The 27,489-nt window shown below is 38.3% G+C and overlaps 5 protein-coding genes across 8 annotated transcripts; all 5 read left to right on the forward strand.

The window, feature by feature from the left end:
- The first annotated feature begins 73 nt into the window (after positions 1–73).
- On the forward strand, positions 74–3,028 carry pus1 (pseudouridine synthase 1). 2 transcript variants are annotated; one of them, XM_057360537.1, is made up of 7 exons: positions 74–230; positions 344–376; positions 460–701; positions 773–910; positions 1,096–1,198; positions 1,710–2,395; positions 2,870–3,028. In XM_057360537.1, exons 1-7 carry the CDS (start codon positions 209–211, stop codon positions 2,900–2,902), a joined length of 1,257 nt encoding a protein of 418 aa, XP_057216520.1. In that variant the 5' UTR covers positions 74–208; the 3' UTR covers positions 2,903–3,028. The 2 variants fall into 2 exon arrangements, with proteins under 2 accessions (XP_057216520.1, XP_057216519.1); XM_057360536.1 differs by having other exon boundaries at positions 74–376.
- A 463-nt stretch (positions 3,029–3,491) lies between these two features.
- noc4l (nucleolar complex associated 4 homolog) lies at positions 3,492–7,686 on the forward strand. Its single transcript, XM_057359606.1, has 15 exons — positions 3,492–3,831; positions 3,936–4,056; positions 4,737–4,843; positions 4,985–5,092; positions 5,186–5,335; positions 5,432–5,534; positions 5,633–5,667; positions 5,761–5,811; positions 5,890–6,001; positions 6,100–6,160; positions 6,274–6,384; positions 6,531–6,694; positions 6,866–6,948; positions 7,223–7,336; positions 7,425–7,686. The coding sequence occupies exons 1-15, from the start codon at positions 3,679–3,681 to the stop codon at positions 7,539–7,541; spliced, it is 1,590 nt and encodes a 529-aa protein (XP_057215589.1). The 5' UTR covers positions 3,492–3,678; the 3' UTR covers positions 7,542–7,686.
- Positions 7,687–8,090: 404 nt separating this feature from the next.
- Positions 8,091–10,049, forward strand: phpt1 (phosphohistidine phosphatase 1). Its single transcript, XM_057359612.1, has 3 exons — positions 8,091–8,318; positions 9,008–9,135; positions 9,215–10,049. Exons 1-3 carry the CDS (start codon positions 8,174–8,176, stop codon positions 9,305–9,307), a joined length of 366 nt encoding a protein of 121 aa, XP_057215595.1. The 5' UTR covers positions 8,091–8,173; the 3' UTR covers positions 9,308–10,049.
- A 362-nt stretch (positions 10,050–10,411) lies between these two features.
- On the forward strand, positions 10,412–21,641 carry mamdc4 (MAM domain containing 4). The gene is made up of 28 exons (XM_057359613.1): positions 10,412–10,469; positions 12,326–12,421; positions 12,516–12,677; positions 12,744–12,869; positions 12,964–13,197; positions 13,286–13,411; positions 13,754–13,909; positions 14,327–14,427; positions 14,532–14,687; positions 14,792–14,882; positions 14,959–15,072; positions 15,426–15,524; positions 15,604–15,741; positions 15,823–15,962; positions 16,069–16,171; positions 16,251–16,355; positions 16,443–16,577; positions 17,114–17,241; positions 17,344–17,557; positions 17,637–17,774; positions 17,867–17,991; positions 18,103–18,193; positions 19,482–19,631; positions 19,786–19,911; positions 20,073–20,197; positions 20,292–20,394; positions 20,712–20,902; positions 21,014–21,641. Exons 1-28 carry the CDS (start codon positions 10,412–10,414, stop codon positions 21,020–21,022), a joined length of 3,540 nt encoding a protein of 1,179 aa, XP_057215596.1. The 3' UTR covers positions 21,023–21,641.
- A 320-nt stretch (positions 21,642–21,961) lies between these two features.
- On the forward strand, positions 21,962–27,464 carry LOC130569764 (glutamine synthetase-like). 3 transcript variants are annotated; one of them, XM_057359609.1, is made up of 8 exons: positions 21,962–22,410; positions 22,629–24,357; positions 25,186–25,384; positions 25,461–25,622; positions 25,739–25,888; positions 26,050–26,177; positions 26,265–26,464; positions 26,552–27,464. In XM_057359609.1, exons 3-8 carry the CDS (start codon positions 25,216–25,218, stop codon positions 26,862–26,864), a joined length of 1,122 nt encoding a protein of 373 aa, XP_057215592.1. In that variant the 5' UTR covers positions 21,962–22,410; positions 22,629–24,357; positions 25,186–25,215; the 3' UTR covers positions 26,865–27,464. The 3 variants fall into 3 exon arrangements, with proteins under 3 accessions (XP_057215592.1, XP_057215591.1, XP_057215593.1); XM_057359608.1 differs by having other exon boundaries at positions 21,962–22,405; XM_057359610.1 differs by having other exon boundaries at positions 21,962–22,405; positions 22,629–22,826.
- The last annotated feature ends 25 nt before the right edge of the window (positions 27,465–27,489 follow it).

Genomic DNA, 27,489 nt, shown 5'->3' on the forward strand with positions numbered 1-27,489 from the left:
ATTTGTGATGGTATATTTTGAGAATATCTGGCAACCCGTGTACCTCTCGCGATATTCGGCGAGATGTGAAAGTTCATCCACTCCACGTGGGTGTATTCGCGATACAGCGGAGGTAAATAAGTTGGTGCTTTGGATATAATTCATACTACCGTCAAAAAGTAAAACAAATCTCTCGCGGTTCTACATTAATTTAACACATCAGACACAAATGCCAGAAAACACAAATGCAGGTAATAAAAGCAATCCAGTGCGTTTGTTCTAAGAAATGTGTGCAGGCGCATCCTCACTGAAACAGATTGTCATGACATGCTGAAATTGTGTCGGGTCCTTGATGTTTTTTCAGCTCGAAGATTAATACCAACTCTCAAAATCAAAGGTAAGTTTTATTCACGAAATCTGTTGTAAATTAAATGCCTATTAACTTGATGTAACGTTACGTGTAATTAAAATGTATTTCAGGGTGGCCAGATCCTATTTTAACATCCAGTGGGTTTTGCTTATCTGGCAAAATGAGCGAGGATTCAGCAGACGTACAAAACAAAGCCCTGAAACGACAAGCGGACGATGCGTTGGTTGAGGATAAGCACGAAGACAAAAAGCTTAAAACAGATCAGGATGAGCAAAGTGCGGACAGGAAATACCCCAAGAAAAAGGTGGCAATGCTGATTGCATATTCGGGCAAGGGCTACTACGGCATGCAGGTGAGTTACAGGTTAAACGTACCATAAAGTTACCTCGGGTGTTTTACCATAACGTTTGGGTTTTCATACAGAGAAATGCAAAGAACTCTCAGTTTAGGACCATTGAGGATGAATTGGTCGCTGCTCTGATAAAGGCAGGGTGTATTCCAGAGGGCCATGGAGAAGAGATGAAGAAGATGTCTTTCCAGAGATGTGCACGAACTGATAAGGTAGGTTTAATGTTGTCTTGATCAACATCTTTCTTAAAGTGATAGTTCACCAAACAAACATTGACTTTCATTGAATGGACACAACGTTTCTGAGACATTTCTCAAAATATCTCCTTTTGTGTTCCACAATTTAAAGTCATTTTTTATTGGAAGGTATATCCAATCTTTTTCTACTTCTGTTACAGGGCGTTTCTGCTGCAGGTCAAGTTGTGTCTCTGAAGCTGTGGATGATTGAAAACATCCTGGCCAGCATCAATGCCCATCTACCCCCTCAAATAAGAATTTTAGGTACCGCCACCTTCAAGGGATACTTCACCCCAAAATGAAAATTCTGTCATCATTTACTCGCCTTCGAGTTGTTCCAAATCTGTATAAATTTCTTTGTTCTGATGAACACCGAGAAAGATATTTGGAAGAATGCTTGTAACCACACTGATTTTGCCCCCCATTGACTCCCATAGTAGGAAAAAATACAATGGTAGTCAAAAGTGCCCCAGAACTGTTTGTTGTCCAACATTCTTCAAAATGTCTTGTTTTGTGTTCAACAGAACAAAAAAAAGGATACAGTTATTTTTCCTACTATGGGAGTCAATGGGGGGAAAGATCTGTCTGGTTATAAGCATTCTTCCAAATATCTTTCTCTGTGTTCATCAGAACAAAGAAATTTATACAGATTTGGAACAACTCGAAGGTGAGTAAATTTTTGGGTGAAGTAGTATCTCTTTAACCTCTTGAATCTTCTTTCTGTGCTATTTTAAATTCCATTATTTGTACATTTTAAAAATACTCTCAATTGCAGGTTACAGAAGAGTCACAGGTGGTTTCAATTCCAAAAACAACTGTGATGCCAGAACGTATTCTTACATGCTTCCGTCAGTCGCTTTCTCCCCAAAAGACTTCAATCAGGAAGACACGTCGTTCCGTTTGAATTCAGAGACCCTTCAGAAGGTCAACCGTTTGTTCGGCGTGTACAAAGGCACCCATAACTTCCACAACTTCACCTCGCAGAAGGGTCCCCGGGACCCCAGCGCTAAGCGCTACATCACCCAAATGTCCTGCGGGCAGCCCTTTGTAAAACAAGAAGCTGAGTTTGCTGTCATCACGGTAAGAGGCCAAAGCTTCATGATGCATCAGATCCGCAAGATGATTGGTCTGGTGATCGCGGTGGTTAAAGGATATGCAAGTGAGGAGGTGATCGAGAGGAGCTGGGGGGAGGAGAAGGTTGATGTTCCCAAGGCGCCCGGCCTCGGATTAGTGCTGGAGAGAGTGCACTTTGATCGCTATAACAAACGTTTTGGAGGAGATGGTATCCATGATACTCTAGAATGGACTGAGGAAGAATCTGCTATTGCTGAATTTAAGGAGAAGCACATTTATCCAAGTATAGTGGAGACTGAACTCAATGAGAAGTCTATGGTGAACTGGATGGCCACACTCCACATCCATGATTTCGAAGCGACAGCGACAGGAAACCAAGATCGCAAAGTGGGTGTTTTAAATTAATTAAAGTTATAGTTTACCCCAAAATGAAAATTCTGTCATTATTTACTTACCCTCTTGTCATTTCAAACCTGCATGACTTTCTTCCTTCCGCAGAACACAAAAGAAGATATTCTCAAGAAAGTTGGTAACCGAACAGCTCCGGCACCCATTCACTTCTATTGTATGAACACAAAACCAATGCAAGTCAATGGGTGCCAGTTGACAACATTCTTCAAAATATCTTCTCTTGTGTTCTGCGGAAGATTTGAAATGACAAGAGGGTGAATAAATGATGACAGAATTTTCATTTTTGGGTGAACTATCACTTTATACCTCCAGAAAATAAATAGATCCGATTACAAGTAGTTAAATGTGTTTTAGAAATATTTAATAGTAGTTAACAAAATAAAATTGTATTGTACAAAATTGTTAATATTGTAAACAACAAAACTTGATATTCCTGTTACTTTTTTCCAGGATGATGACGACGATGGAAATGCATCTGACTGAATTGCTGAGAAGCAGATTTCTTTATTTTATTTTACCATAAAAGTTTGCTTGAGTTTCAAAAAATGTTGCTTGAGTTTCCTAAAGAATTCAAATTCTAAAATAAAATTACTTTTATTACAACCCTTCTGTAAGTCTCATGTTGAATATGTACAGTACACAATTATTCAGTGTTGCTAATTTGTAAAAGTTTCACAAGGGTTTTCAATTTTAACTTGGCATGTTTTGGCCGTTGGGTGGGTTATTTTAGGCAGATCTCGCAACCCCGATTTAAGGGCCCTCCATTGCCCACAACAATATTTATTTTCCCCACTCACAGTGTCTACCCAATGAAACATTCTATCCAGCTGATTTTAATGCTTGCTTGGTCTTTTAAATGTTGACATTTATGCATTTGGCATTTTTTTTAAGTCATATTGAGGCCTTCTAGGGAACTTTTGTCCACTGGCTTAGTTAGATAAGTTCTCTATGTAGCCACATGCAAATGTCAGTTTTTTAGAACATTATGTATAAGACACGTTGTAGACTACACAGGTACCAAAGGTACAACTTAAACGGTTTGGATAATTATTTATAAATGACAGTGATGGGTTGTAATAGTCATTTAACTGAAAATACCAGTCTATTTTGATTCACTCTCGCGATTCTTTGATGTCGTACGCCAATCAGTCTGCGCAGCGCTGCATGATGTCGAACGCCAAAACAGCGAACAGCCACGAGGGGGCGACCTCAACCATTCACATCAACGGCATGCTAAACGCCCAGGTGGTGAAACCGTCATGGCGCCGTCCAGGGACAGCAACGTGAAAAGAGGCGATACAGGCGAAAACAGTCAGATTTCTTATAAGAAAGCTATAAATGCCAAATCAGAGCGTGTACTTCAAAACAGAAAACATGCAAACGACATATTCGACGTCATTGAATATTTGCAGGTTTGTGTTTATTTTATAATACTGTAACGTACGTGTGTTGTGAGTCCAACAAGTTGTGTTGTGTAAATTAATCGTTTTAAATAACGTGCGATTTTATTTCTCAGTCAGATAAAGAAAAAGAAATCATTTGCGCCAGCAATGCCTGCGGTAAGATCTTCTGTGAGTTGTTTGAGAGAGGAGAGCTGTATGTCGGTCAGCTGCCTTCAGAAGATGAGATCGTGCAGGGTAAGATGCGGTGATGCTTTCTACTATGTGTTTACAAGTAGTTGTTATGTAATTTAATTAGACAATAGCATAATAATAAATCTGAATTGTTTTATAAAGAGGGGTGTACTGTATATAGGACACAGTACACACCTGTCGATAAAACAATTGCCATTTTAGTTGGTTTTATTACAAATACGATCATGAACTATCAACTGTTTTCCATTAAAACCAAATTTCCTGTATGTATTGTGGAATTTGGGATGGTGTTCTGTTGGTGCCAGGTAACATCCCAGCAATATAACCTCCCTGCTGAAAAAAACCATAGAAACCATTACAGAAATTCCAATGGTTTCCATTAAAACACCATTATGAACCATTAGCTTTTTCCATTAAAACCATTACAAAATGCCTTTTTGTAGTGTGTTTTGGGCATTATTCCAATAGGATTTAACATCCCACCAGTAGAATCCATCACATACCAGTAGAACCATTACAGTTTCCATTAAAACCATTACAACTTCCTTAATGGTTTCTATGGTTTTTTTCAGCAGGGCTTTCACATCACCAGTAGAGACCATTATATAGTTTCCATTAAAACCAGTACAATTCCCCTTTTAACTTTTGAATCCATAAGGATTTCTGTGACGGTTTTCAGTCGGTGCAGCACCTTACTTTAAAAGCAGTTGTTTCGTTGCCAGGTGATCGCAGTGCCAAAGAAAAGTATCATATATTTATGAGACACCGGTACAATAATTGTGTGGAGCTTCTGCTGGAGAATATAGGCCACAATGTTTTCCAAGTGAAGGTGAGTGAATTATGTCAAACAAAAGTAAAGCAACAGCAGGCATAACGTTTACACCGTTATGCATACACTAATTGGAAATTGATATTAATGTGTAACTAAGCAAGCAGAGTCTCAATGATCTGCTTCATTTTTGTTTTTCAGGAGAGCTCCCTTTGCGCAGTAATGAAATTTGTATCAGCAGAGGGCAAACATCCCCTTCAGAACCTGGACTGGAGTGAACATTACAGCTTTCCCAGAGAGCTCATACTGGTTGGATATCTTTCTAACAATGGAACATAATCTGTTTTAACGCTGAATGTGGAAATAAAGTGTATAATTTTTACCTGCCCCTCGTGTAAACAGGCTCTGGTGGAGCACCTTCTCTCAGAGAAAGAGGACATGTCCCTGCTCATCTCCAGGTTTCAGGAGTTTCTGGAGATGGATGATGTGCGGTATTACTTCATGAGTTCTGTGCGAGACAACATAACCAGAGTTATGGAGCGAAACAAGGGGGTATTGAAAATGTTCACGTTGCCAAATATTTCTCATAAATCACTACAATGTAAGTCTGGTTTAATATAAGGTTTTGTTTGTTCCTGGTGTTTGCAGGCTGTGATTTCTGTATATCAGAACAATGTTTTCACACTTCTCTCATCCATCAACATCCCCAGTCAGGCATCAGAAATGACCAACTTCCTTGTCAAACAAGAGTGTGAGTTTGAGGGTTTTCATGTGGTTGTGACTGAACCCACGGTAGTTCAATTATTTAAAACATCACATTAACAATTTTCTATTTTTTACTGACTACAGCAAAACACGAGGATTGGAAAGCAGCCAGATTAAAGGTAACTGCATGCTTGTATTGTCTACTAAATATACAGTACACACTTTTTTGGCTGGTGTCTGAGTGTAATCTGACATTATAACATGTTTTATAGGAGCACAAGAGAGCCTATGAACAAATGTGGCTGGTGTTTCTTAAGTACAAGGTAAAACAGTCAGTGCCTTCAGATGATGGAGTTTATGCCTGTGATGTTACCTTGACTTGGTTTCGTTTGTCTCTGCAGTTACCTGGCAGCATGTACAAGAAAATCCTGGTTATCCTGCATGAATCTATAATGCCACAGATGAGTGATCCCACGCTGATGATTGACTTCCTGACTGCTGCCTATGACATTGGTGAGTGAAGTACATAATATAATAATATAGTAACATATATCAGGATCACAATATAATTTGATTTTGTCGTTAAACACTTCTGCCTGTGTTTGATCTAGGTGGAGCGATCAGTTTGTTGGCTCTGAATGGTTTATTTGTCCTTATACATAAGCACAATTTGTAAGTTTTTGATAAAACTCGGCATGCTTATCTAAAAGAATTCATATTTAAAGCTCTTCGTGGTCAAATTACATGATTGTAACTCAATGTCTCTTCTGTCTTTTGTTATGCAGAGATTATCCAGATTTTTATAAGAAGTTATACAATCTACTGGAACCCACAATTTTTCATGTTAAATACCGAGCACGCTTTTTCCACCTGGCCAACATCTTCCTTTCTTCAACGTAAGTTTCTGTTGATATTATTTCAGTGTATAAATAAGCACATCTGTAATAGATGATTCTTGCGCACAGTCAGTGTTAAGTTCTATTCAAGTATACGGTATAATATCAACATGTTTGCTCTTTTCTTTTGCATTGTGCTCTGGCAGACATTTGCCAGTTTATCTCGTGGCAGCGTTTGTGAAGCGACTGGCTCGTCTGGCCCTCACGGCGCCACCCACAGCTCTGCTCATCGTACTGCCTTTCATCTGTAATCTCATTCGCCGACATCCCTCCTGCCGAGTCGTCATTCACAGGCCGAGTGCAGCGGAAGGTATTTCATCATTTCTTCTAATGCTCTTCACACTTTTAGAAGTGACATCAAAACAAAAGGCAGCTTTGCACAACCCAACATTTTATATACAGTAGCCTCTTTTTCAAAATGTAACAGGACAGATTGCTATAATTTCTCTATTTGCATAGTAAAGTATTGCTGCTGTTTTAGAGCCGTGTGATGACCCGTATGTGATGGAGGAAGAGGATCCAGCCAAGTGTCATGCTCTGGAGAGCAGCCTATGGGAGATCCAGGTAAGAGTCCAGGTGTTATAAAGAAACACTGAAGGAAGTCAGAGGCAATAAACAAATGTAGACCTTTCTGTTTGGTCTCTGTTGTTATGAAGTTTAAGTTATTACTATTGCAACCAATAAAGGTATATGGATATGGACAACAGATTTGATTTCATCGATTTTCAAATGAGTCTTAAAATGTTTTATATGAAACCCCAAATGTATTTACAGTGTGAAAGCCTAGAACAATAGAGGATGTTCTTGGAAATTGCATTTCTTAATTCTTATTTTGTAGACGCTGCAGAAGCATTACCATCCGGATGTGGCCAAGGCTGCTAAGTTAATAAATGATCCACTGTCAGAATCTGAGGATGACATCAGCAAACTGCTCGAACTGTCTACCTTTGAGGTACTTGACAAATTTGTTACCAGAACATGTCACGTTTTGTAGTTATAAAAATTTGAATAAGCATTTTTCCACACATTTTGTTTGCCAGCTAATGCAGCGAGAACTGAAGGCCGAACGGAAGACCATACCACTAGAGTTTGATACGGCCACAGAGCTCCTGAAGAGTTCAAAAGAAGTCCTCGGTGTGCATTTTTCTCTTGAGTGACCAACTTTTATTGGCAGATTATCCGTTTTTTATGTCCGTTTCATTTTTATTACATAAAAGATATTTGTGCATGGGTTGTAGCATTGAGTTTGCCTTTCTGAAGAAAATAAACATTGTTTGCACAAGGACGTGTTTGAATGTTTTCTGGGCTGACATTGATTCTCACTACCATTTTACTTTAGCGTTGGTGGTTTTCTCAAGATTTATTTCATTTCGTTTTATTGACGATTGCCAATACAGTGTGCTATGAGTTTTAAATAGTAATATAACTGAAGTTGGGTTGGGTGTTTGTAAAAGCCTCTTCAAAAATAAGTGATTCGGGAATAAATAACTGCTATAAAAAAGCTGCTGTCATGTTTCTCCAGCCCGGTAGGTGTCGCCAGTTCAACTTTTCTGAACATTTCACAGACGAATAAGTGGAGCGCTGCGCACAATTATATCCATTAGCTGCGCAGCCCGATCGATGTATGACATCAAAGTACCGCGAGAGCCCAGCTAACGGCCCGCTCTCGCGATTCTTTGATGTTAAACTGCAACCTGTCTGCCCAGCGCCGCATGAAGTCCATAGGCGTATCAGCTGTACTACTGAACTTATCGCATTTTTGTGGGTTTTCACTGACGCCTTTGCTAAAATGTCAGCCGAACGTCTCGCTAAAATCCCCGAGGTTGATTTAGATCCGGGTGGCGTGTTTAAATATGTCCTCATACGAGTGCACAGCAAAACCGACGAGTCGTATGTTGATATTGTGAGAGGATACGCGTGGGCCGAATATCATGGTAGGATCCATGTGTTTGAATGAATGAATGACGGGTGTTGTAAAAGCGTGTAACTTAACGTTAGACGTTACAAGTACAATGTGTTTTGTCGTGAATTTCACTAAAATGCACCACTAAAGATTCGCTGCGTGGTTTTAGTTCAAGGACAACGTGTTTCCTACATCAAAATTCAGCAATCCTGTAGAAAACGCCGGGGTTTTATTGTACTTCGGTGGACACAACCCTTCCATAACAAATACCATCAGCTGTTTACCATGAAAAAGTTTTTTATATAGTGTATTTTTGACTTTTTCCAGTACAATTAAATTGTGTCTTGGTTCCCATCTACCAGATATTATCCCACCAGCAGAATCCAACACATTACCAGTAGAGACCAACAGAGATCATTATAGCTTCCATTGAAACCAATACAATTCCCACTATAACCATTAAATTAACCTTTGCATTGTTTAGTGATTGTTTGCAAACGATTGCTTCTATCAGAACATGCAAATGTAGTTAGTAAAAGAACACAGTGCATCAGAAATGTTTTATGTTTGTGCATATTGCAATAAAATACACTTTATGTTTCAAATATGCATTAGGAAGCTGAAATAGCATAGAATGCATTGTCTATTTTGTCATCAGCCTATTTAATCATAGAATAAAACTGTTTGTTTGTCTACAAACACATTTCTGTCTTGGCAAAGCTGATATATATGACCGTGTTGCTGGAGAGCTGGAAAGAGCTGGAGGAGTGGACTGTGAATGTCTCGGAGGAGGGCGAATCAAACACAACAGTGCAGAGAAGAAGATCCATGTCTACGGCTATTCCATGGTACGTTGCGTGACTGTTAATCAGTGTTTTGCTGGAAAGAGGCGATACAATAACTGAAACGTTGTTTCTTTTGTTTCAGGGCTTTGGAAGAGCAAAGCATGCTGTTTCTACTGAGAAAATAAAGACTTGTTACCCAGACTATGAGGTCACTTGGGCAGATGAGGGGTATTGAGTATGTTCCCATACAAGGATCTGTCTTAATAGAGCAATGAACTGTTTCAAGTTATGCCAAGACGGAACAAAGCCTTAATATCATCAGATGGATAAAATGTTTACTTTTCAAATCATGGGCGGAGATCATGTTTTTCTTACATTTGATATAGAATGGCACCTTGCTGTGTTTTTCACCAAGGAGAGAATGCATCTGTGTTTCAACCATGTGTATCTAAATTAAAAAGATGCAACAAAGCCCTTAACAGTTAAGTGGAGACCGTTATATCCCGAAAAGGCAGTAAACTCATGGGAGGCACTCAGAAAGGTTCCCATAACTATTTTATAATGCATTCAAATTAAACAAATGTTACAATACAAACTAGTGTACGTGCTAGTTCCCAGCAAGGGAAAGTTGTCATTAAGGTAATTTATTTGTGCTTAAAACACCATATAAAAATCTTGATCCGGAGGTTGTAAACCTTGCCCGATAAACCTGACGATCTCATTGCATCCGTTTGTCAGCGATTTTATTTCAGAATCTCAGTAGAATGTGTAATGATTTCTGTACTGTATACATATCCAGAGAATGTTTTGCGAAGTGAAGCATTGAAACAGCATTTAAAGAAACATTGTCGGCCTAGTTTTAGTTTAACTTGGGATTTAGGCACATTTTTGTATTTGCATTTCGATTATTGTTGCACAAACCACAGAATTGCACTGCAGACTAACATGTCCAATAAATACATTTATTTTGTCTCTGATATTGCAAATCCTGCTTGTTTTGCTACATCGTGTTGCTGCTTTTCTATCAAGGTTAACTAGCAAACTTGGCTACTTTCAGAATTTTTGTTAAATAGTTACATCATCTGATGTATCTGTTGTAGGCACCAACAGAGGCCTTCGCTGCATTCTGCATGGAGGAATGTTGTCAAGAAGGTTGAGGTTTTATTAAATCCGGTACTTGTCTTAGGGTTAAAATGTAAAGTCCACGTGTTATCTCTATGTGACATCAGGAGGAAGGAAGAAAGGTGAACTTAATAACTTAAGTTATATGGTGGGACACGTCTTTTGTTCACAGCAGATCTTGTTCTGTAACCTGAAGTCAATGGTAGAGAATGAAATCATGGGCACGAAACAATGGATTCTCTTACTAGGTCTTGTGCTGAATATCTGCCAGCATGGTGAGATTTAGCTTTTTTTTATTCACTTAAAAAAAATCAAATAATGTGTTTTGAAGTGTTCGGCTATTTTTTGCACACTGTTTGCTAAACACTTACATAGGGCAGTACAATATTGTTTTGAATCCTCACATTTTTTATATTTCTATTAATAAACTTAATTTTAAATATACTGTTAATTATTAAATATAATCCCTGTCTCCAGATTAACACAATTGCAAATGCCGTTGTAGAAAGTAATGCAATATGATCAAATGTTTCTGCGAGGGATTTAGAGAATAAAATGTATCTTAATTTTATGTACTGTATGAAAATGTCCTTGGACGTGACAGCGAAGACTTGTGTATCAGAGACCTTTGACTGTGGAGTTTCCACTTCTGAGTACTAAAAAGAAATACCTTTGTGACAACCTGAACCAGAGGATTTATACATTTCTGTGATTTGTCTTGACCCGGTTTAAATGGATAGTCACCCAAAAATGAAAATTGGGTTGCACTTTATTTTACAGTATACGTGTACGTATAGTCAGGGATGCGCATAAGTGGTGCGCAGGTGCGCATGCGTGACCAAAATTAAAAATGCGCTCTGTAAATAAGTTTAGAACGCTCATTTGCGTACTGACATGGTTGAAACCTTTTGATGCACAATCACTGTTTTAGACCGCTTCTCTTAAACTTTCTAAAAGGACCAAGCTGTTTAAACTTGACACTTGGACGCAGCTTGTGTTTCTCTATGCTATACTCGATCCCAGCTCCGCACCGCCAGTCTCCATGTGCGTTCGCAAGTGCACTTCCCAGCAACCTGCCATAAACCAAAAAGGTTGTCGTTTTAGGTTTCAAAATTGGTGTTGAAGATTAATATTTACTAATGTAAAAAGAAAAACAAGAAGAAATACATTATCGTTGTATTTTAAGTGCACTTTAAAGTAATATAAATATAGTATTATCCCACTTTATTATTTTGTTTATTGTTCATTAAAAAGTAACTACTTTTTTTACTTTTATTTTTAATAGGTAAGTATAATTTGTCACACTATGTGCAATGTGAGCACCAAACCGAATCTCCGGGTGCTCTCTTGAGAACCAGATAGAAAAATGTATGTGCACCCCTGCGTATAGTGTACTTAGGCCTACCTAAGAAAGTACTGGGTAGTATAAGGTAACTACATGGTATGGGTTTAGGTTTAGGGTTAGACCCTAGTTATTACCCAGTTATTATATTTACTGTAATAAGTACACAGTATGTACATGGGAAACAGGACTGTAAAATAAAGTGTTACCGAACACTGTGTCATCATTTACTCGCCCTCTTGTCAGTTCACACCTGTATGGCTTTCTTTCTTTCACAGAACCCAAAAGAAGATATTTTGAAGAATGTTGGTGACTGAACAACGGCGGTACCCATTGACTTGCATTTTGTGTCCATACAATAGAAGTGAATCGGTACCCCTGTTGTTCGGTTACCAAGGATGATGAATTGAATGTGAATGATGACAAAAGGCCTAAACCTAGACTAAACTCAACCATTGAGAGCGACTAGCAGTATACATTTTTATTGTACTGATCTACAATAGAACTGTGTTTATTAAGGATGCAATATATAATAATCTCCATGCAATAAGATACAGTATATCCCCAAACTTTAAGACATTTTGCACCATTTAGTTGAATTGTAAAGCTAGAAGATATTTATGATAATGTTATTTAATAAATACTGTCTTTAAATTCAAATGAAATAAATAATCACTTAAAACGTCTTCATAATGTCTTGGTAGTCCTACAATATCTCAAATCTCTGATTTTAGAATTGTACTGACTTAAATACTAACTTTATTCACGAGTCTTTCCTCTTGTTCGCAGCTTTCGCATTTGGACGTACTAGCTGCATCATTCCACTAGAGAATAAATGTGACTTTATTTGCGACTGTAAAGACTGCAGTGATGAGCAGGACTGTGGTAAGATTCTCATCATCCATGTATACCACACATCACCATCTGCATCTTGCCTTCTATCCCTGAACCTGTTTCTGCTCGTTTTTGGGATGAGCAGGTTACAGAGGACCGGACTATGTGTGTGATTTTGAGCACGAGGGAATGTGTGGATGGACGGTCAGGTCGGATGAGGGCGGGTACATGTGGCAGAGACAGCAGAGTGGACAAACGCTTCCTGACAGCGGGCCGTCCTCAGACTACACCACAGGCACCTCCACAGGTATACAAAAGACATATCTTGTTTGTGTACATGCTTTTTGTCATCCAAAGCTTCTTTTTTTCACAGGCTGGTTTATGGCAGTGACTGCTGTATCATCAGACTCTCCCAGAACTGCTGTGCTCATGTCCCCCAAAATAAAACACTCATCCCCCACCTGTCGCATTCGGCTCAGATACTTCATCTGGGACGCAGGTCCACATATCCATCCATTATGATATGCATAAATCTAATGCCAGACAAATGTTCATTTTAACAAAATTCTTAACTATGTCTGTGTATGTTGCAGGTCACACAGGTCTCGGTGATGCCCCTCTGTGGGGATCGGTGTGGACCGCTGATGGTGAGGAGGCTGTGGTGTGGAGGCCAGAAGGTACCAGTGTCCGTGGCTGGAGGGAGGCCACGATCTACCTGGGTCGTATCCTGCGTCATTTCCATGTCCACTTTCATTCCAGACGCAGAGAAGGGAAGCAGGGAGACGTGTCCATCGATCAACTGGAATTCCTAGACTGTGCCCTGCCAGGTAGACATTGGGAAAATTTTACTTACTCATCCTTTTGAACACACCATAGTGAACAGATTTGAGTCTTCTTTTGCTCTCTCTCTCCAAGTTCCATCTGTAAGTGGGTCGTGCGGTCCTGGTTATGTGAAGTGTAAGAATGACGGTTGTGTGGAGGACTATAAGGTGTGTGACAGTACGGATGACTGTGGTGATGGAACAGATGAAGAGAATTGTGGTAAGACATTCTTCATAGTAAATAAATGTATCCATCTATATTTAATAGCCATCTATAGACCTTTTTGCATTTTGCAACGACACTGGTCCAGAAGGACTTCCTGTTTTAGTTTTAACAAAATACTAACAGAACATTTACAACTGAATCAGAATGTTAAACAAAACACATCTTTAAGACTTTAATAATTATATATAGGAAATGACTACATAACAAACTGAAACAGGAAGTGCTGCTGGACCGGATTTTATGTCAGCACAAGGATCTATAAACTGGGTCCAAGTGGACTAACCATGCAGCCAAACCTTGATTCTTATTATTTCTCTATTTACTTCTCATGCACAGACCTGTACACGGGCTGTAACTTTGAGGATGGCCTTTGTGGGTGGGACCTAAGAACATTTTCATCCATAAAATGGACAAGGACCAATCAGATGAACATATCGTTGTCTAAGCCTCTGAAAGGACCTGGGAGAGACCACTCAACTAATACAGTGGCAGGTATTGTCAGAACATTTGGAAAAAAAAGAGACCCATGAACTCGCAGGTATAACCAAATTTGTATCTGATAAAATGCTTAAATGAGAATATCTTTCTCAACCACATGGACGGTGGCCACCAGTGGGCCTTAAGAGACTTTAAACGACTTAAAATAAGATAAAACAAGCATAAAGTCGGATTAAACAGCTAGAAATCAAGATATAGCTTTTTTAGTTATGCCAAGAATAATTTATAGAAATTGTGAGTTGGGACTTCAAATGTTGCTGTGGACAATGGTTAAAATCTATTGATTTGGACCTGTTTCAGTACACAATATGTCAACATAGCAAGACAAAGAAATTCCTGAAGACCTTAAACTATTATGTCTCAAAACATTTGCAGAATAAATATTTAAATAAACAAATTACTGCTTTTTAGGACATTTCTTGTATGTAACCAAACCGGACGTATTGAAGAGTGATTGGACATCTTTTCAAAGCCCTCCTCTCTTACCAACCAATCACACACATCCATGTCAGGTATGTCTTCATTGTCACGTGTAAAAAAAAGGATTTCAAACAGCTTATTAAATTACAAATGTGACAAAAATGTAAAACACATCATTGTGTGTCTGTGATTACAGATGGTGATGTACACACATCAGTTTGGTCGTGTGTCCGGTGGACTGTCAGTGTTGGTGGCGGAGAGACAGATCTACCCTGTGTGGAAGCGTGGAGGTTCTCTCGGGGATCTGTGGGTAAAGGCAGAGGTGGAACTTGTGGTCAATAGCACCTTCCAGGTATGAGAACATGACATCATAGCACTTTTTGCAGTCTGTTCCATCTTTAATTTTTCTCTGTCTCATGTTTCTCTCTTTACGTCTCTCATTCACTCTTGCCGTAGATTATGTTTGTGGCTGCCATACGGGACCAGGAGTATGGAGGGGTCGCTATTGATGATATTGTATTGTCTCCTGAATGCCGCTTCACCAATGGTACCTCTAACTGTCTGTGATTTTATTTTCAGCTTTAATTTCACTGTTGCATTCAGTTTTGTGTCTCTGCATATAGAATCAATGCCACAGCCAGACTATCCAAAATCTCCCGCTCACCCCTGCACGGAGGAGAGTAAGATCTGTGACTTTGCAGTGGATTGTGTGAATGGAGACGATGAGGCTCAATGTGGTGAGGGCTTTATATGTATATGTACACTCATATTTAGTATTTGTATGATAGTTAATGAAGTGGTTGTCTATAAATTTCATTTAAATAAAAAAATGTATTTCACGTAATTAATGTTTTTTTTTAATTAACATTCTTGGCATTGTGAAATAAAATGCAGGTCGTCTTTTTAATTACCATTATGTATATGTAGTAAAACTAATTTAATTTAATTTAATTTAATTTAACAATTTAAAAAAATTATACTGATGCAGTACTGTTGAAACACTACAAATTTGTTGTCAGTTTTATATTTTATGATATACATTTTAATACACCAGAATCACATTATGGTCCATGATATGCTGTGTACACAGGGGACTTCTTTTATGTGAATGGCAGCTCTGGTTGGACAGATATCAGCATAGGAAACCATGCCTGGGATGTAAAACTTGAGTATAACGACTCCATCAAAGGTAATGAACACTTTTACTGTCCTGTTATGATCATAACACTTATGATAATTTACACTATGCATATTTGTTTGTCATTTAGAGGAGTTTCTGTATGTGACTTCTGCCCCTGGGCAACAGCTAACCGAAGCTCAAACTCGTACCCCTCTCCTGGGCCCATCAGGTCCTGTGTGCACCATGCAGTTCTCCTACAGTCTCACCGGCAGAAATCCACACATAGGTACAACATCACCTGCATTGTTTTTGAGATGTCTTTCCTCTTCAGAGCCTGAGATAATAGATCGTGTCCCTCATTCTGCAGGTGAGCTGTCGGTATATGTTGTAGACAGCGTGTTAGGGACTTTGCCTGTGCTGTGGGAGTTTGCAGGGAGGACCAATGAGACGGCAGGGATTTGGGTAAAGCAGGATGTCTACATTGGAGCCAGAGAACACCGCTTTCAGGTACTAAAAGTTTTGCTCACTTGCAATTGAGCTTCTTTTTACTTTCTTTGCATAGATTGGGTTTTAATTTTGAGTCCGTCTGTCCTCATTTTCTTTTTATTCTCAGTTGGAGTTCAGTGCTCGTGCTGAAGAGCTCTCCTCAGATACGCAGGTCGCAGTGAAGGACATTCACTATATCGACTGCCATCGAGACTTTATCCCCTCCAATGGTGAGTTGAAATGAATATTCAAAACAGTTTCACATTCTTCATGTTCATATTTATCATCTTTATGTTTCTCTTCGAACAGATCTGTCGTGTAATTTTGAGGTAAATTTGTGTGGGTGGTACCAGGACCAGACGGATAATTTTGACTGGAGTCTGAACAGTGGAATGGATCACACCATCTTTGATGGTTCGAATGCTTTTGATTGATTTTAAAAGAATTATTGCGCCAGTTTTGAATTTTATCATTGTGGTCTGTTTCTGACTTCTGTTTCAGGTAGAAGTCTGATGGTGGACATGTGGGACATTTCACTGCGAGGTCTTTCTGGACGTCTTCTTTCTATTAGACAGAATGCCATTAACACCGAGCATTGCCTCTCCTTCTTCTACAAACTCTATGGACCGAACACAGGTGGCTTTGAAGAATTCAACTTAAAATATCATACCATCGCTGTCCTTCCAAAACCTTGGATGTCCAGATTTGCTGTTTTTCAGGAAATGGAAAAAACACTGTACTTTTTAAATGATTAAATACTGTGTTGTCAAAGTTAGCAAGCACTTTTTAATACTTTTTATTGGTTAGATATTCTCAAAACCCAGTGACAAACATAAAGGGTGACTAATAATAATGATTTATGGCAAAAAATTGAAATATGGAGAGATAAGTTTTCAGAAGGACAGCAGTGATATGCCATAAACAGTATATTTCTGGCCTCAGTTAAAGAGACAGTTTACCCAAAACTAAACAAAAATTTGTCGCAATCATAAATTACAAAGGTAAAAGGTGACCAATGGTTGTCAAACCCCACGTTGAGTTCTTATGAATCAAGAACAATGTTTTAAGATCTATTTTTATCACATGATATCATAGCTAGACAGCTACTTAAATAAGTTGATTTGCCCCTCATTATTAATGAACTTGTTTTATAATGAGTTTTTCTTTCCCAGGTGCTCTCGCTGTAAAGTTGTTATTTGAGGATGGCACAGAAGACTTGCTATGGATGCGCAGTGGTGCCCATGGCAATGTCTGGCACGAGGGCCATTGCATTGTGCCTCCTCAGCTCACCGCCTTTCAGGTGCAAACAAAAGCTGGTTACTAATTCAGCAAAAACATATTTTTTATGAATGTAGCATAAATGTAATTGCAAAATGTATCTGACTATTCCTTCCCTGTGCAGTTGGTTTTTGAGGCCGTACGCTCTGGTTTCGACGGTCAGTTGGCTTTAGATGATGTGGTCTTTGTGACAGGCTCGTGTTCTTTGCCCACTATGTGCTCGTTTGAAAGTCAGACCTGCGGCTACATCAGTTCTGGAAGAGCCAGATGGGTCCATCAGAATTATGCATCAAGCGGAAGCGGTCCAGAGACCGATCGCAGCCTGGAGACGCAAAAGGGTATGAGCAAAATCCTCTGAAATATGAGAATAAAAACCTGTTTAGTTAGGTGAATAAACATGTATTGTGTTCTGGCTAGGATTCTACATGTTGGCACACAGTGGTGTGGATGTTCTTTCCCAGGGCAGTAAGACGACCTTGACCTCACCTGTGCGCAGAGGTTTGAGTCACACTGAATGTGTGCACTTCTGGTACCACACAGGAGGAGAGAATCCAGGCAAGAGAACATCATTACATATCTACGCGCTATATACAGTAGTTAAGCAACCTAAATAGAAATCTTCATTTGTATCACATTTATCCACACAGGCACTCTTAATGTTTACGTGAAGCCGTCTGAGGGAAACAGGATTAGGTTGTTTTCCAACAGCCTAGGGCAGGGCAATGCTTGGCATCGTGGTCAGGGCAATGTCAGTTGGCATGGGAACTGGCAGGTAGGTGGCACATTATATAGGTGACTTTCAGCAGATCTGCTGCCTGACTTGTTGAACCTGTATTGCCATGGTAACAGTATGTAAGTGGATATGTCTGTGTTTGTGAATTAGCTGCAGTTCGAGGTGGAGGGCGGTGGGGGCCAAAACACTTACATTGCCATTGATGACATCACCTACTCAACACACAGCTGTCCTACAGCAGGTTTGTATTATTTCCATTAGGTAACACAGCAAAAATTTTTTACAATTTACAATAAGGTTCTATTTGTTTACAATTAGTTAATGCATTAGCAAAGATGAACTAACAATGAACAATGCTTCTACAGCATTTATTAATATTAATTCATGTTAATTTCAGCATTTACTAAAACATTATTAAAATCAAACGTTGGCACTGTTAACATTAGTTAATGCACCATGAACCAACATGAATGACATATTGACAAGGATTAATAAATGCTGAAAAACTAATTCATTGTTGTAACTGTTCATTGTTAGCTAATGCATTTACTAATGTTAACTAGCACCTTATTGTAAACTGTCAGTTTTTTTTATTAAGCGTTTTTGTCTTGTTTTCTAGTATAATTATCTAAAAAAAAAAAAAATACATTTCCTTGACACGGAAAGTGACCTTAGATATTTAGTCTTATTTTGTGAAAGAAAATATCAGAACTAAGTAAGTTTATGTTTGAAACAAACAACTGGTAAGAAATGAACTTGAACTTAAGGCTGGAATACACTACAAGACTTTTAAAATCTGAACAGATTTGTAAAAAACTAGACATTATACACTTGCAGACTTTTTGAACGTTTGCATAGAAAACAATACATGATCAAATCTGCAGACTGGCGCAGACTTTCCGCAACAACTCCAGACTGGAAATCTGGGCAAAAATCTGAGCAAAAGTCTTGTAGTGTATTCAAGCCATTAGTTTACCTTCCAAGTCTAATTCAAGTTTATGTTTCTTACTTACTAAATTTGTATTTTTTCTTTCATAAAACAAGACTAAAAAACTAAATCTAACAATATCACTTTCCTTTGCAAGTAAATGTATCTTGATTTAAGAATTTGTAGATGTTTGTATTAGTAAACAAGACAAAATGCTTAGTAAGAATTTTTGTGCAGTGTATTTGTAAAGTTAACATAGCATCATAATAGTATATTTTCCTAATACACATTCTTGCAAAGAATTTGTGTTCTGTTTAAGGTAAGAAAAAAATCAAAATAAAATTTTATTCTATACAGACTTCAGTCAGTTTCTGATGGATAAACTTAAGTATTGCATTACTTTTTTTCTCATTTTACGTCGTGTTTCACATCACATTGTACTGTACATTGTGAGCAAAATAATGTGTGAGGGCTGATTCATGTTGACAAAATTTTAAAAAGTTCACATTTAAAAAGTTTAAATTGAACTGAATTAAATTGAACCATCAAAAATATTTGATCATATATGATGATTTTGTGTCTTTTTTTGTCTGTGCATTAGATAACACCTGTGATTTCGAGAGAGGTCTGTGTGGTTGGTCCAACACTCAGAGACCGTCTGTGGACTGGTTAGATTGGGATCTGACTAATGTGCAAGCTGAGAAGTTCTACAGCACACCACCATATGATCACACATTACACACAGATGAAGGTGATTTCTGCAGGTTTAGATGAGCTTGCCAATACTGTATACAATATACTAATGATAACATAATAGCTAAGCGGTAAATAATTTTCGCCAACTATAAACCTAAATAAACAACATTATGGCAGTAGCTTTACTTGAGTCTCTTTTTTGGCTCTAGGTCACTTCCTGTTCCTTCCTAACTCCCAGCGTGACACTGCTAACCAGAATGCTTGGCTGCTGAGTCCTCATCTCGCATCAACCAAAGGAACCTGCCTGAGTTTTTGGGTCTATCAGCCAACAATGTGTATGCCTTATTAATATTATTGAATATTCAGTCACAGTTTTCTATAAGCAAGCTTAATTTATTATTTAACATTTTGATTCCGTATCATAACATTAATTTCTTTTAATGAACAAGTCATTAATATAATACAGTATAATGACGAGTATTGTGTTTTTCCAAAGCTGACAGTAAACTCATTGTGTGGAGGCTGTCTGGAGGGGCCATGCACGAATTGCTGAGACTGCATGAGGGGGGTGGAAACTGGAAATATTTCAGTGCGAATATCACCTCAGACACAGAGTACCAGGTGATCCCTTACATTTAAACCACCTGTATTCTGCATTCTTAGATTTCACAATCTGATGGGATTAATTGATTCGATGTGGTTTAATGTATGGCAGATTGTTTTGGAGGGGTTTAAAGGAGAGAAAGGTGTTCTAGCCCTGGATGACATACAGTACACGGTTGGGGTAAACTGTGCCGGGCAGAAGACAGACACGACATGTAATGAAACACAAGATTTTTTTGTTTAATGATATTTAGATTTCATTGTACAGTGAATTCTGTATAGAGTAACAATATTAGCATTTGTATTCTGAATTACAAAAAGTGAAATACAAAGTACTTGTAATGCAATTATGTTGCATTTTAAAATGTTTATACAATAAGTTTACAGTTACTTTGTGAAATACACTGTAACTGATTGATAATCTAAATGCAAAAAAAATGAGAATTTGTGCTGATTTGGCACTTGAACATACTGTATAGTTACATTAATCGTGATTTTTGAAATGTTAACAACAGCATCTTTATCATTTCAGCCTCACCATCCTCCAGCAACACTGGAGCAATAGTGGCAGCTGTCATTGTCTCTGTTCTTCTCTTGGTCACTCTCTCTGCCTTGCTACTCTTCTACCTTAAAAACAAACAGAGATCAAGAGCTTTAGACTCAAACCGATCTGTTGTCAACTGCGCTGGCTTTGGCAATGAACTGTATGAATCTGATCAGACTGTAAGTTTGCTTACAATCTGTTTTAAGTCAACTTTTGTGTATGAGAGTTATAATTTTCTTCTCAGGATAGTTTTATTAAACAATCATTTTCTTTTGTGTGTTTGTTTGTAGGAACAGTAGGAACAAGTGAATACGGTAGCGTGAGAAGCTCTTTAAGTGATTGTGCTACCTTCTGGCAGGCTTCGGGCAAGACAGGCAACATCACAGCAGGAGAACTGCTTGTGTCGCCGTGGCAGGACTAGCCCGGTCATCAAATCTGCAAATATACGAACAACTTATTGTTTATAATTTAAACATCATAATGATAGCTTTATGATTGAATCGAAATGTATTACAGAAGTATAGTGGGATGTTTATCCATACAAGTAGTCCCATCCAAATTTGTGTGAAAATAGAGGAAAAAGTTAAGTACAGATACTGAAAAAGCAAGCAACGAATGGTCCATAGATATTTGTGATATTAGATGTCCATAATGTATGTTGTTAGAGGTTTGAGTGGTCCGGGTAACATGTTGTGAGTTTACCGTGGCAGAGTCTAAGACAGATTTGACCTGTGGATGATTTCTTACTTTTCTCTTGTGCAGAATAGCACACGGTCGAGAAAGAATGCACTCAATTCATAATGGAACAATGCACCATTTTGTTCATTTTTTGTTAAAGGGCAGGCAAAAGGTGCAAATTAAATATGTCATTTCCAATTTATAATGACGGTAGGGTTTGAGAGAGTTAACAAATGAATGTGGCCGAAATAAGAACCATGCGTTTCCATTCAGTGTATTTAAAATTTAATTAAATAAAGCATTTATTATATAAAAAGTGTATTTGTGTGTAATTGTTTAAAAAATACAGGTAGGCCTACAAATTCTAACGTGTGCTTTTTTTAGTTCTGATTATATTTTAGCAGCTTAAGCTTCTGTTGAACTTAATTTAGGCCTAAAATAAAAATTAAAACAAAATTATAATAGTAGTAACCGTGATATTATATGTATTTAAAATTGATCAACCTCAGTGTATAAGACTTGCAATGCAGACAGACGCTAAACCAAAATTGAATGGCGACGTCTCCTAGCAACGGCGATGTCTCCATGGTAACTCCAGATCCGTCTGTCGGAAAGATTTGATGGGATAATTCAGGCAACAAAATCCGAAAAAATGCCGTAAAATAAAGATGTTTACAGTAATAAAAAATAAGCACGCGAAATGAATTCGATAGTGAAACTTAATTTAAATGTCTGAATGACTTTGGCAGAGCGAGACGATGCAGCGACTCGGACACGAGCGCGTGAGAGTTCTGCAGTGAAGTGATGCTCTACGACTGAATTGTGCTTGTTTTTCCAAGCTGTCTCTATTGTGTAAAGACCAGTGAAATACCGAATATTGGGATGGAGCCTGGTGTCCTCATATTTTTACTTTATCTCATGATCGCTCACGAGCTGGTGTGTGGACTGATGCAGTATAGGAGACAAGCAGCCAAGCCACATAAACGACTAATGTGGCGCTCCAGGTAAGGTGTGTGCATGAGACTTTCTTTTTCTAGCACATTTTTTTAATGTCCTTTGAGAATTAACCATGGTGTTATTAATATTTTTGACGGATTAACTAAAAACAAAGCAATTTTATGGCTAATGTGGTTTTCTCCACGATTGCCATAAACTGTGCTTACTGTAGTAAATGTTTTGTCTATATGTGCCTGCTTTCTAAAGTGTGTGGACTTCACTCTTTACTAGTGCTCGTGTCTGTCGTGGGACCTGGAGAGTCAGTAGCCAGCCGGTGCATACCAGAAGACGAGTGAAATATGGACGTATTGTGAGGAAAGTGTGACATGGGGACATGTTGGTTGTGTTTGTCAATGATTCCAGCACTGTGACCACAGACTGAAGCTATGCTGGGCCACTCACTGCCTTTTAACCATTCATGATTGAAAAGTATGATGTTTACATATCGGCCACTTACTGTACTTTTGTGCACATCTATACTTAAAGGAATAGTTCACCCAAAATTGCAATTCTGTCATCAGAATTCTGCCATTCTGTTTTCTTGGTTTTCATTTAGTTTAGTTTCGTTAAGTTACTCCCTTCTTTTTGTTTTGTTTTTTGAAGCATTTCTAAGCTATTTTTTTTACATTTTCAGCCTCTTTAATTCTAAAAAAAATAATATGATGACAGAATTCTTTTTTTGGTAGACTAATTCTTTAAGTACAGTATATGTGTTGAAACACAGATTTTGGCTTCGTTTTTCTTTAAATAACATGGTCACTAGTTATTATAAGATGTAGTAGCAACATCCCCAGAACAGATCTGAGAACTGTGATCTTGCTCTGTTAGCACTTTGCAGAGATTTTCATCCCAAATAGCTGTGATGGGATTAAACCAATTCTGATAAAAGAAATCTGCTAAATGATGACTGATTTAATTTGTAAACTTGATTTGTACGTGATTTGAATGTAATGTTTTTTATAAATTTTTCTGCCACCATCGGTGTTTTGTAAAATAATTGCAATTACTATATGCTTTTGGTGTAACACAAGTATATGCAAGTTTCCATGTTATTGTCTTCTGCATTTAGCAGACTATGTAACCAAGTGTGTTAAATTTTCAATAAACATGCATTTCAGCATCAGCAAGAGTGTTTGTAGTGATAGAGATGAGCTGTCATAGAAACAGCCAGGAGAACCTGCCAAGCTCTGCAGTATAATCATTTGGCTTGTTGATTTTTTAGGTCAGAAAGGGTTGAATTTCCTCTTCAATACGTCAGACACAAGTCATTGTAATTCATTTTGAGCTTTAACTAAGGCTGCGTTCACATTTGTCATTAACATGCAATCTCTGTGCTCCGAACAAACAGATCAGATCTTCAGACAAACATGCACACAGCAGTTGACAGTGTTTAATAAGTCGTGAACTTTAACGACTTGTATGCCTAGTAAGATGCAAACAAGACGTTAAAGTACATGTTTGCTTCCAGAGCGTTTTATTTTTTTGCAGACAACTGCGTGTCATTTATCAGCTCAAGTAATGGGGTTATTTATATGGATGTTGTGAAGGCCAGCTCAGCAGGGACTCCCAGAGGATATCTGGCCTTGTATGCTATTTCATTCGGAGGTGAATTGGACTGTATAAACTCTGCTCCTCTGGGATGTATTTTTGCTGAGGTCTCTTTGCAGTGGAAACTTGCTGTGTAATTACATGCGCAGAGTTACTGAGGTGAGAAAACTGTCTCAGCAAGCAGATTCATTTAAAAGTACCGGTCATGTCCAACTCTCATTATTGTCTCGAGAGAAATCACAGAGCAGCTTTTATGAGTTTAATTTATAAGGGTAAAATGAGTCGTCAGGGTCAGGTTTTAGGTCTCCAATGATTGCGTCACGTGTCACATAAGCCTTAAACGTGGTTGTTTCAGCAAACAGGTTACAGTCTTAGGCCTATGGACTGGAGCCAAGTACAATAACTTCTCTGAGTGAGTACTCTATTAATTGACTTTACATTCATATTTAGTATTCAAATGAATTACTGTAATACGTCAAAGGTATTATATTTATAAAGTTATTATGTGTATACATATGTACACGGTCTATGTTTGATGAGAATGAATAATTCAGCTTTAAGACACTTGGTCAAATAAGAGATTCAATATAAAAACAAATAGCAATTGTGAAATTGGATTTTAAAACACAAAAAGCAAAACAATACAATTCTTTTGAAAAGTACATTTCTGGTCTGATCTGCATTGAGCTTTTGAAGTCACTCTTTATCCATTCATTCAAAGAAAGCAAAGCTATGCAGATTTTCAGATAATAAGACAATTGTTTAATATTAGATATACATAGCCTTACAATTCCTTTAAAACTATTAAAAATATTCAAGAAATGATTAACTGATCAATAATTGGTTGAAAAGGAATAGTTCACCCCAAGATGAAAATTCTGTTATCGTTTACTCGCCCTCTTGTCATTTCAAACCTGTATGACTTTCTTCTGCAGAACACAAAAGAAGATATTTTCTAGAATGTTAGTGACCGAACAACGGCGGTACCCATTGACTTGCATTGCTTTTGTGTCCATACAATAGAAGTGAATGGGTACCGCCGTTGTTCAGTTACCAACATTCTTCAAAATATCTTCTTCGTGTTCCGCGAAAGACAGAAGGTCACACAGGTTTGAAATTATGCGAGGGTGATTAAATGATGACAGAATTTTCGTTTTTGGATGAACTATCCCTGTAACTATAATTTGGAAAAGGTATTTTTAGGATAGCTATTATAAGATCCGACTGTTTTTCTCTCCAGCTTCAGCGTTTGCTGTAAATCTGGTCTAGCATGTCTTCCGTACCTGACAACTCTTGTCTCCGAAAGGCCGTCCGCCAGCATTATCTCAGTCTGGCCCGGGGAGACCACTGTCAGCTCACTTATGTCTGGATCGATGGCTCCGGGGAGGGTCTGCGTAGCAAGTCTCGAACCATGGATTCGGAACCAAACAGCATAGTTGGTACTAACATTTTGCTTTGAGTTGACCAGAAAAAAATCAACATACAGTATATGCTGGTTTGCTTGTTCCCTAACAGATCTACCGGAGTGGGAGTTCGATGGGTCCAGTACAGGACAGGCCGTAGGATCTAACAGTGACATGTTACTCATTCCTGTTAGCATGTTTAGGGACCCCTTCCTTTTGGATCCTAACAAACTGGTCCTGTGTGAGGTGGTGAAGCACACCCGAGAGCCTGCAGGTATAGGTGATATGATGATGTATAGTTTGGAAAATAAATGTAATATACTGTCTGATTATAGTGACAGGGCTGGAAAATACGAATCTAAACTATTAATCCTTTATTAAACTTCTTAGAATCAAACCATCGTAATAGCTGTAACAAGGTCCTGGAGATGGTCAAAGAGGAGCTCCACCCCTGGTTTGGGATGGAGCAGGAGTATACACTTTTAGGAGTGGATGGACACCCCTACAGCTGGCCCAGACTTGGCTTCCCGAAGCCACAAGGTTATAGAATGTGTTAATGTTTTTTGTGCACTTATTATACATGTATTCAAATGCAGTAAGAAAGATTTAAACAAATGTTTTGGCACGTTATCCAAATATCTTCAACAAAGATTACAGTTTTGTTACGAATCAGTCACGATTGTGTATTTTTTGTTTGTCAGGTCCATATTACTGCGGTGTTGGTGCTGACAGGGCCTTTGGCAGAGACATTGTGGAGTGTCATTTCAAAGCCTGTCTGTATGCTGGCATCAAAATCAGTGGCACTAATGCAGAGGTCATGCCCTCTCAGGTAACAAAAAAAATTTGGTATCACCAGGTGTTAAGGAATGTCTCTCCTGTGGATGCCCAGTCGGATTTCTTTGCTCTCTCTCTGTAGTGGGAGTTCCAGGTGGGACCGTGTGAGGGAATCGAGATGGGGGATCAACTGTGGATGGCTCGATTCTTGTTGCACAGAGTGTGTGAAGATTTTGGTGTGGTGGCCACTTTTGATCCAAAACCAATGGAAGGAGACTGGAACGGAGCCGGTTGTCACACCAATGTGAGCACTGTGCACACCAGAAAAGAAGGAGGAATTGAGTATGTACTGATGACGCAGACACACATAACTAAGTTTGGTGAGACTTAATACAAGTCTGATGGCTATTATTCTTTCCTTTACATCAGGCACATTGAGCATGCCATCGAGAAACTGAGAAAGCGTCATGTCGAGCATATTCGAGTCTACGATCCACACGGTGGTGAGGATAACAAGCGACGCCTCACGGGTCTTCACGAGACCTCCAGCATCCATGATTTCTCTGCAGGTGTTGCTGATCGAGGTGCCAGCATCCGCATCCCCCGTCTGGTGGCGCAGGACAAATGCGGTTACTTTGAGGACCGCCGTCCTGCTGCCAACTGTGACCCGTATGTTGTGATCTGTGCAATCGCCCGCACGTGCATGCTGGAGGAGGAAGATGATGTGCATGAATTGGAATGATACAATCTACACAACCAATAGCAGATATTGGAATGTCGTGTAGGGCATATTTACTTATTATTAGATTACCTCATTTTGTTGGATAATATACTGCATTATACTTTATATTACATTTGCATCTGAAAGTGTTATGTAGATCAACAGTAAACTTTAATTAGAATTTTGATGTGCTATGGAAAAAAGCAATAAACTTTACTTAAACAACTACCCAATGTACACTATTAAATGTAGTTTTCAAAATCTTATGATAGTCCTTAATGGATCATTAAATTTAATCACCATGTTTTATCCTATTTTCCCTGTTTTATTCTTTTGTTTGTGTTGATGTCACAATGTAGTAAGCTTAAAAATGTCATTAACAGAACCGATTTTTCTTATTTTTAATTAGATTTAAGAAATGGAAACTCAACCACACCAATCAAAAGTACATATGGCGCATACATTTTGTGTAAGCTACAACCTGAAGCAGTTTCTGACGTCACAACTATAAATGATTAAGATGATCTCTGTTGTGTGCAAGTGTATTTATTGTCAGAAGAGGAATTACATTTCATTCAAAATAAAGGATTTATCACTCACATACTGTATAGAAAGGAATGTAGGCCTAAATTATTGTGATTAGCAA

Source organism: Triplophysa rosa, linkage group LG19 (genome assembly GCF_024868665.1).
Source record: "Triplophysa rosa linkage group LG19, Trosa_1v2, whole genome shotgun sequence".
Taxonomy (NCBI): Eukaryota; Metazoa; Chordata; class Actinopteri; order Cypriniformes; family Nemacheilidae; genus Triplophysa; species Triplophysa rosa.

What these genes read in the sequence shown, in the direction of transcription:
- pus1 (XM_057360536.1), top strand. Translation starts at nt 307, where the DNA reads ATGCTGAAATTGTGTCGGGTCCTTGATGTTTTTTCAGCTCGAAGATTA. An exon ending in GATGTGCACGAACTGATAAG is followed by an intron (nt 911 to 1,095) that starts GTAGGTTTAATG and finishes CTTCTGTTACAG; the next exon opens with GGCGTTTCTGCTGCAGGTCA. An exon ending in CCCTCAAATAAGAATTTTAG is followed by an intron (nt 1,199 to 1,709) that starts GTACCGCCACCT and finishes TCTCAATTGCAG; the next exon opens with GTTACAGAAGAGTCACAGGT.
- mamdc4 (XM_057359613.1), top strand. Translation starts at nt 10,412, where the DNA reads ATGGGCACGAAACAATGGATTCTCTTACTAGGTCTTGTGCTGAATATC. An exon ending in AGACGATGAGGCTCAATGTG is followed by an intron (nt 15,073 to 15,425) that starts GTGAGGGCTTTA and finishes CTGTGTACACAG; the next exon opens with GGGACTTCTTTTATGTGAAT. An exon ending in CTCAGCTCACCGCCTTTCAG is followed by an intron (nt 17,242 to 17,343) that starts GTGCAAACAAAA and finishes TTCCCTGTGCAG; the next exon opens with TTGGTTTTTGAGGCCGTACG.
- LOC130569764 (XM_057359609.1), top strand. Translation starts at nt 25,216, where the DNA reads ATGTCTTCCGTACCTGACAACTCTTGTCTCCGAAAGGCCGTCCGCCAG. An exon ending in TGGCTTCCCGAAGCCACAAG is followed by an intron (nt 25,889 to 26,049) that starts GTTATAGAATGT and finishes TTTGTTTGTCAG; the next exon opens with GTCCATATTACTGCGGTGTT. An exon ending in AGAAAAGAAGGAGGAATTGA is followed by an intron (nt 26,465 to 26,551) that starts GTATGTACTGAT and finishes CCTTTACATCAG; the next exon opens with GCACATTGAGCATGCCATCG.
- phpt1 (XM_057359612.1), top strand. Translation starts at nt 8,174, where the DNA reads ATGTCAGCCGAACGTCTCGCTAAAATCCCCGAGGTTGATTTAGATCCG. An exon ending in CGCGTGGGCCGAATATCATG is followed by an intron (nt 8,319 to 9,007) that starts GTAGGATCCATG and finishes GTCTTGGCAAAG; the next exon opens with CTGATATATATGACCGTGTT. An exon ending in ATGTCTACGGCTATTCCATG is followed by an intron (nt 9,136 to 9,214) that starts GTACGTTGCGTG and finishes CTTTTGTTTCAG; the next exon opens with GGCTTTGGAAGAGCAAAGCA.
- noc4l (XM_057359606.1), top strand. Translation starts at nt 3,679, where the DNA reads ATGGCGCCGTCCAGGGACAGCAACGTGAAAAGAGGCGATACAGGCGAA. An exon ending in CTTATACATAAGCACAATTT is followed by an intron (nt 6,161 to 6,273) that starts GTAAGTTTTTGA and finishes TTTGTTATGCAG; the next exon opens with AGATTATCCAGATTTTTATA. An exon ending in AACATCTTCCTTTCTTCAAC is followed by an intron (nt 6,385 to 6,530) that starts GTAAGTTTCTGT and finishes GTGCTCTGGCAG; the next exon opens with ACATTTGCCAGTTTATCTCG.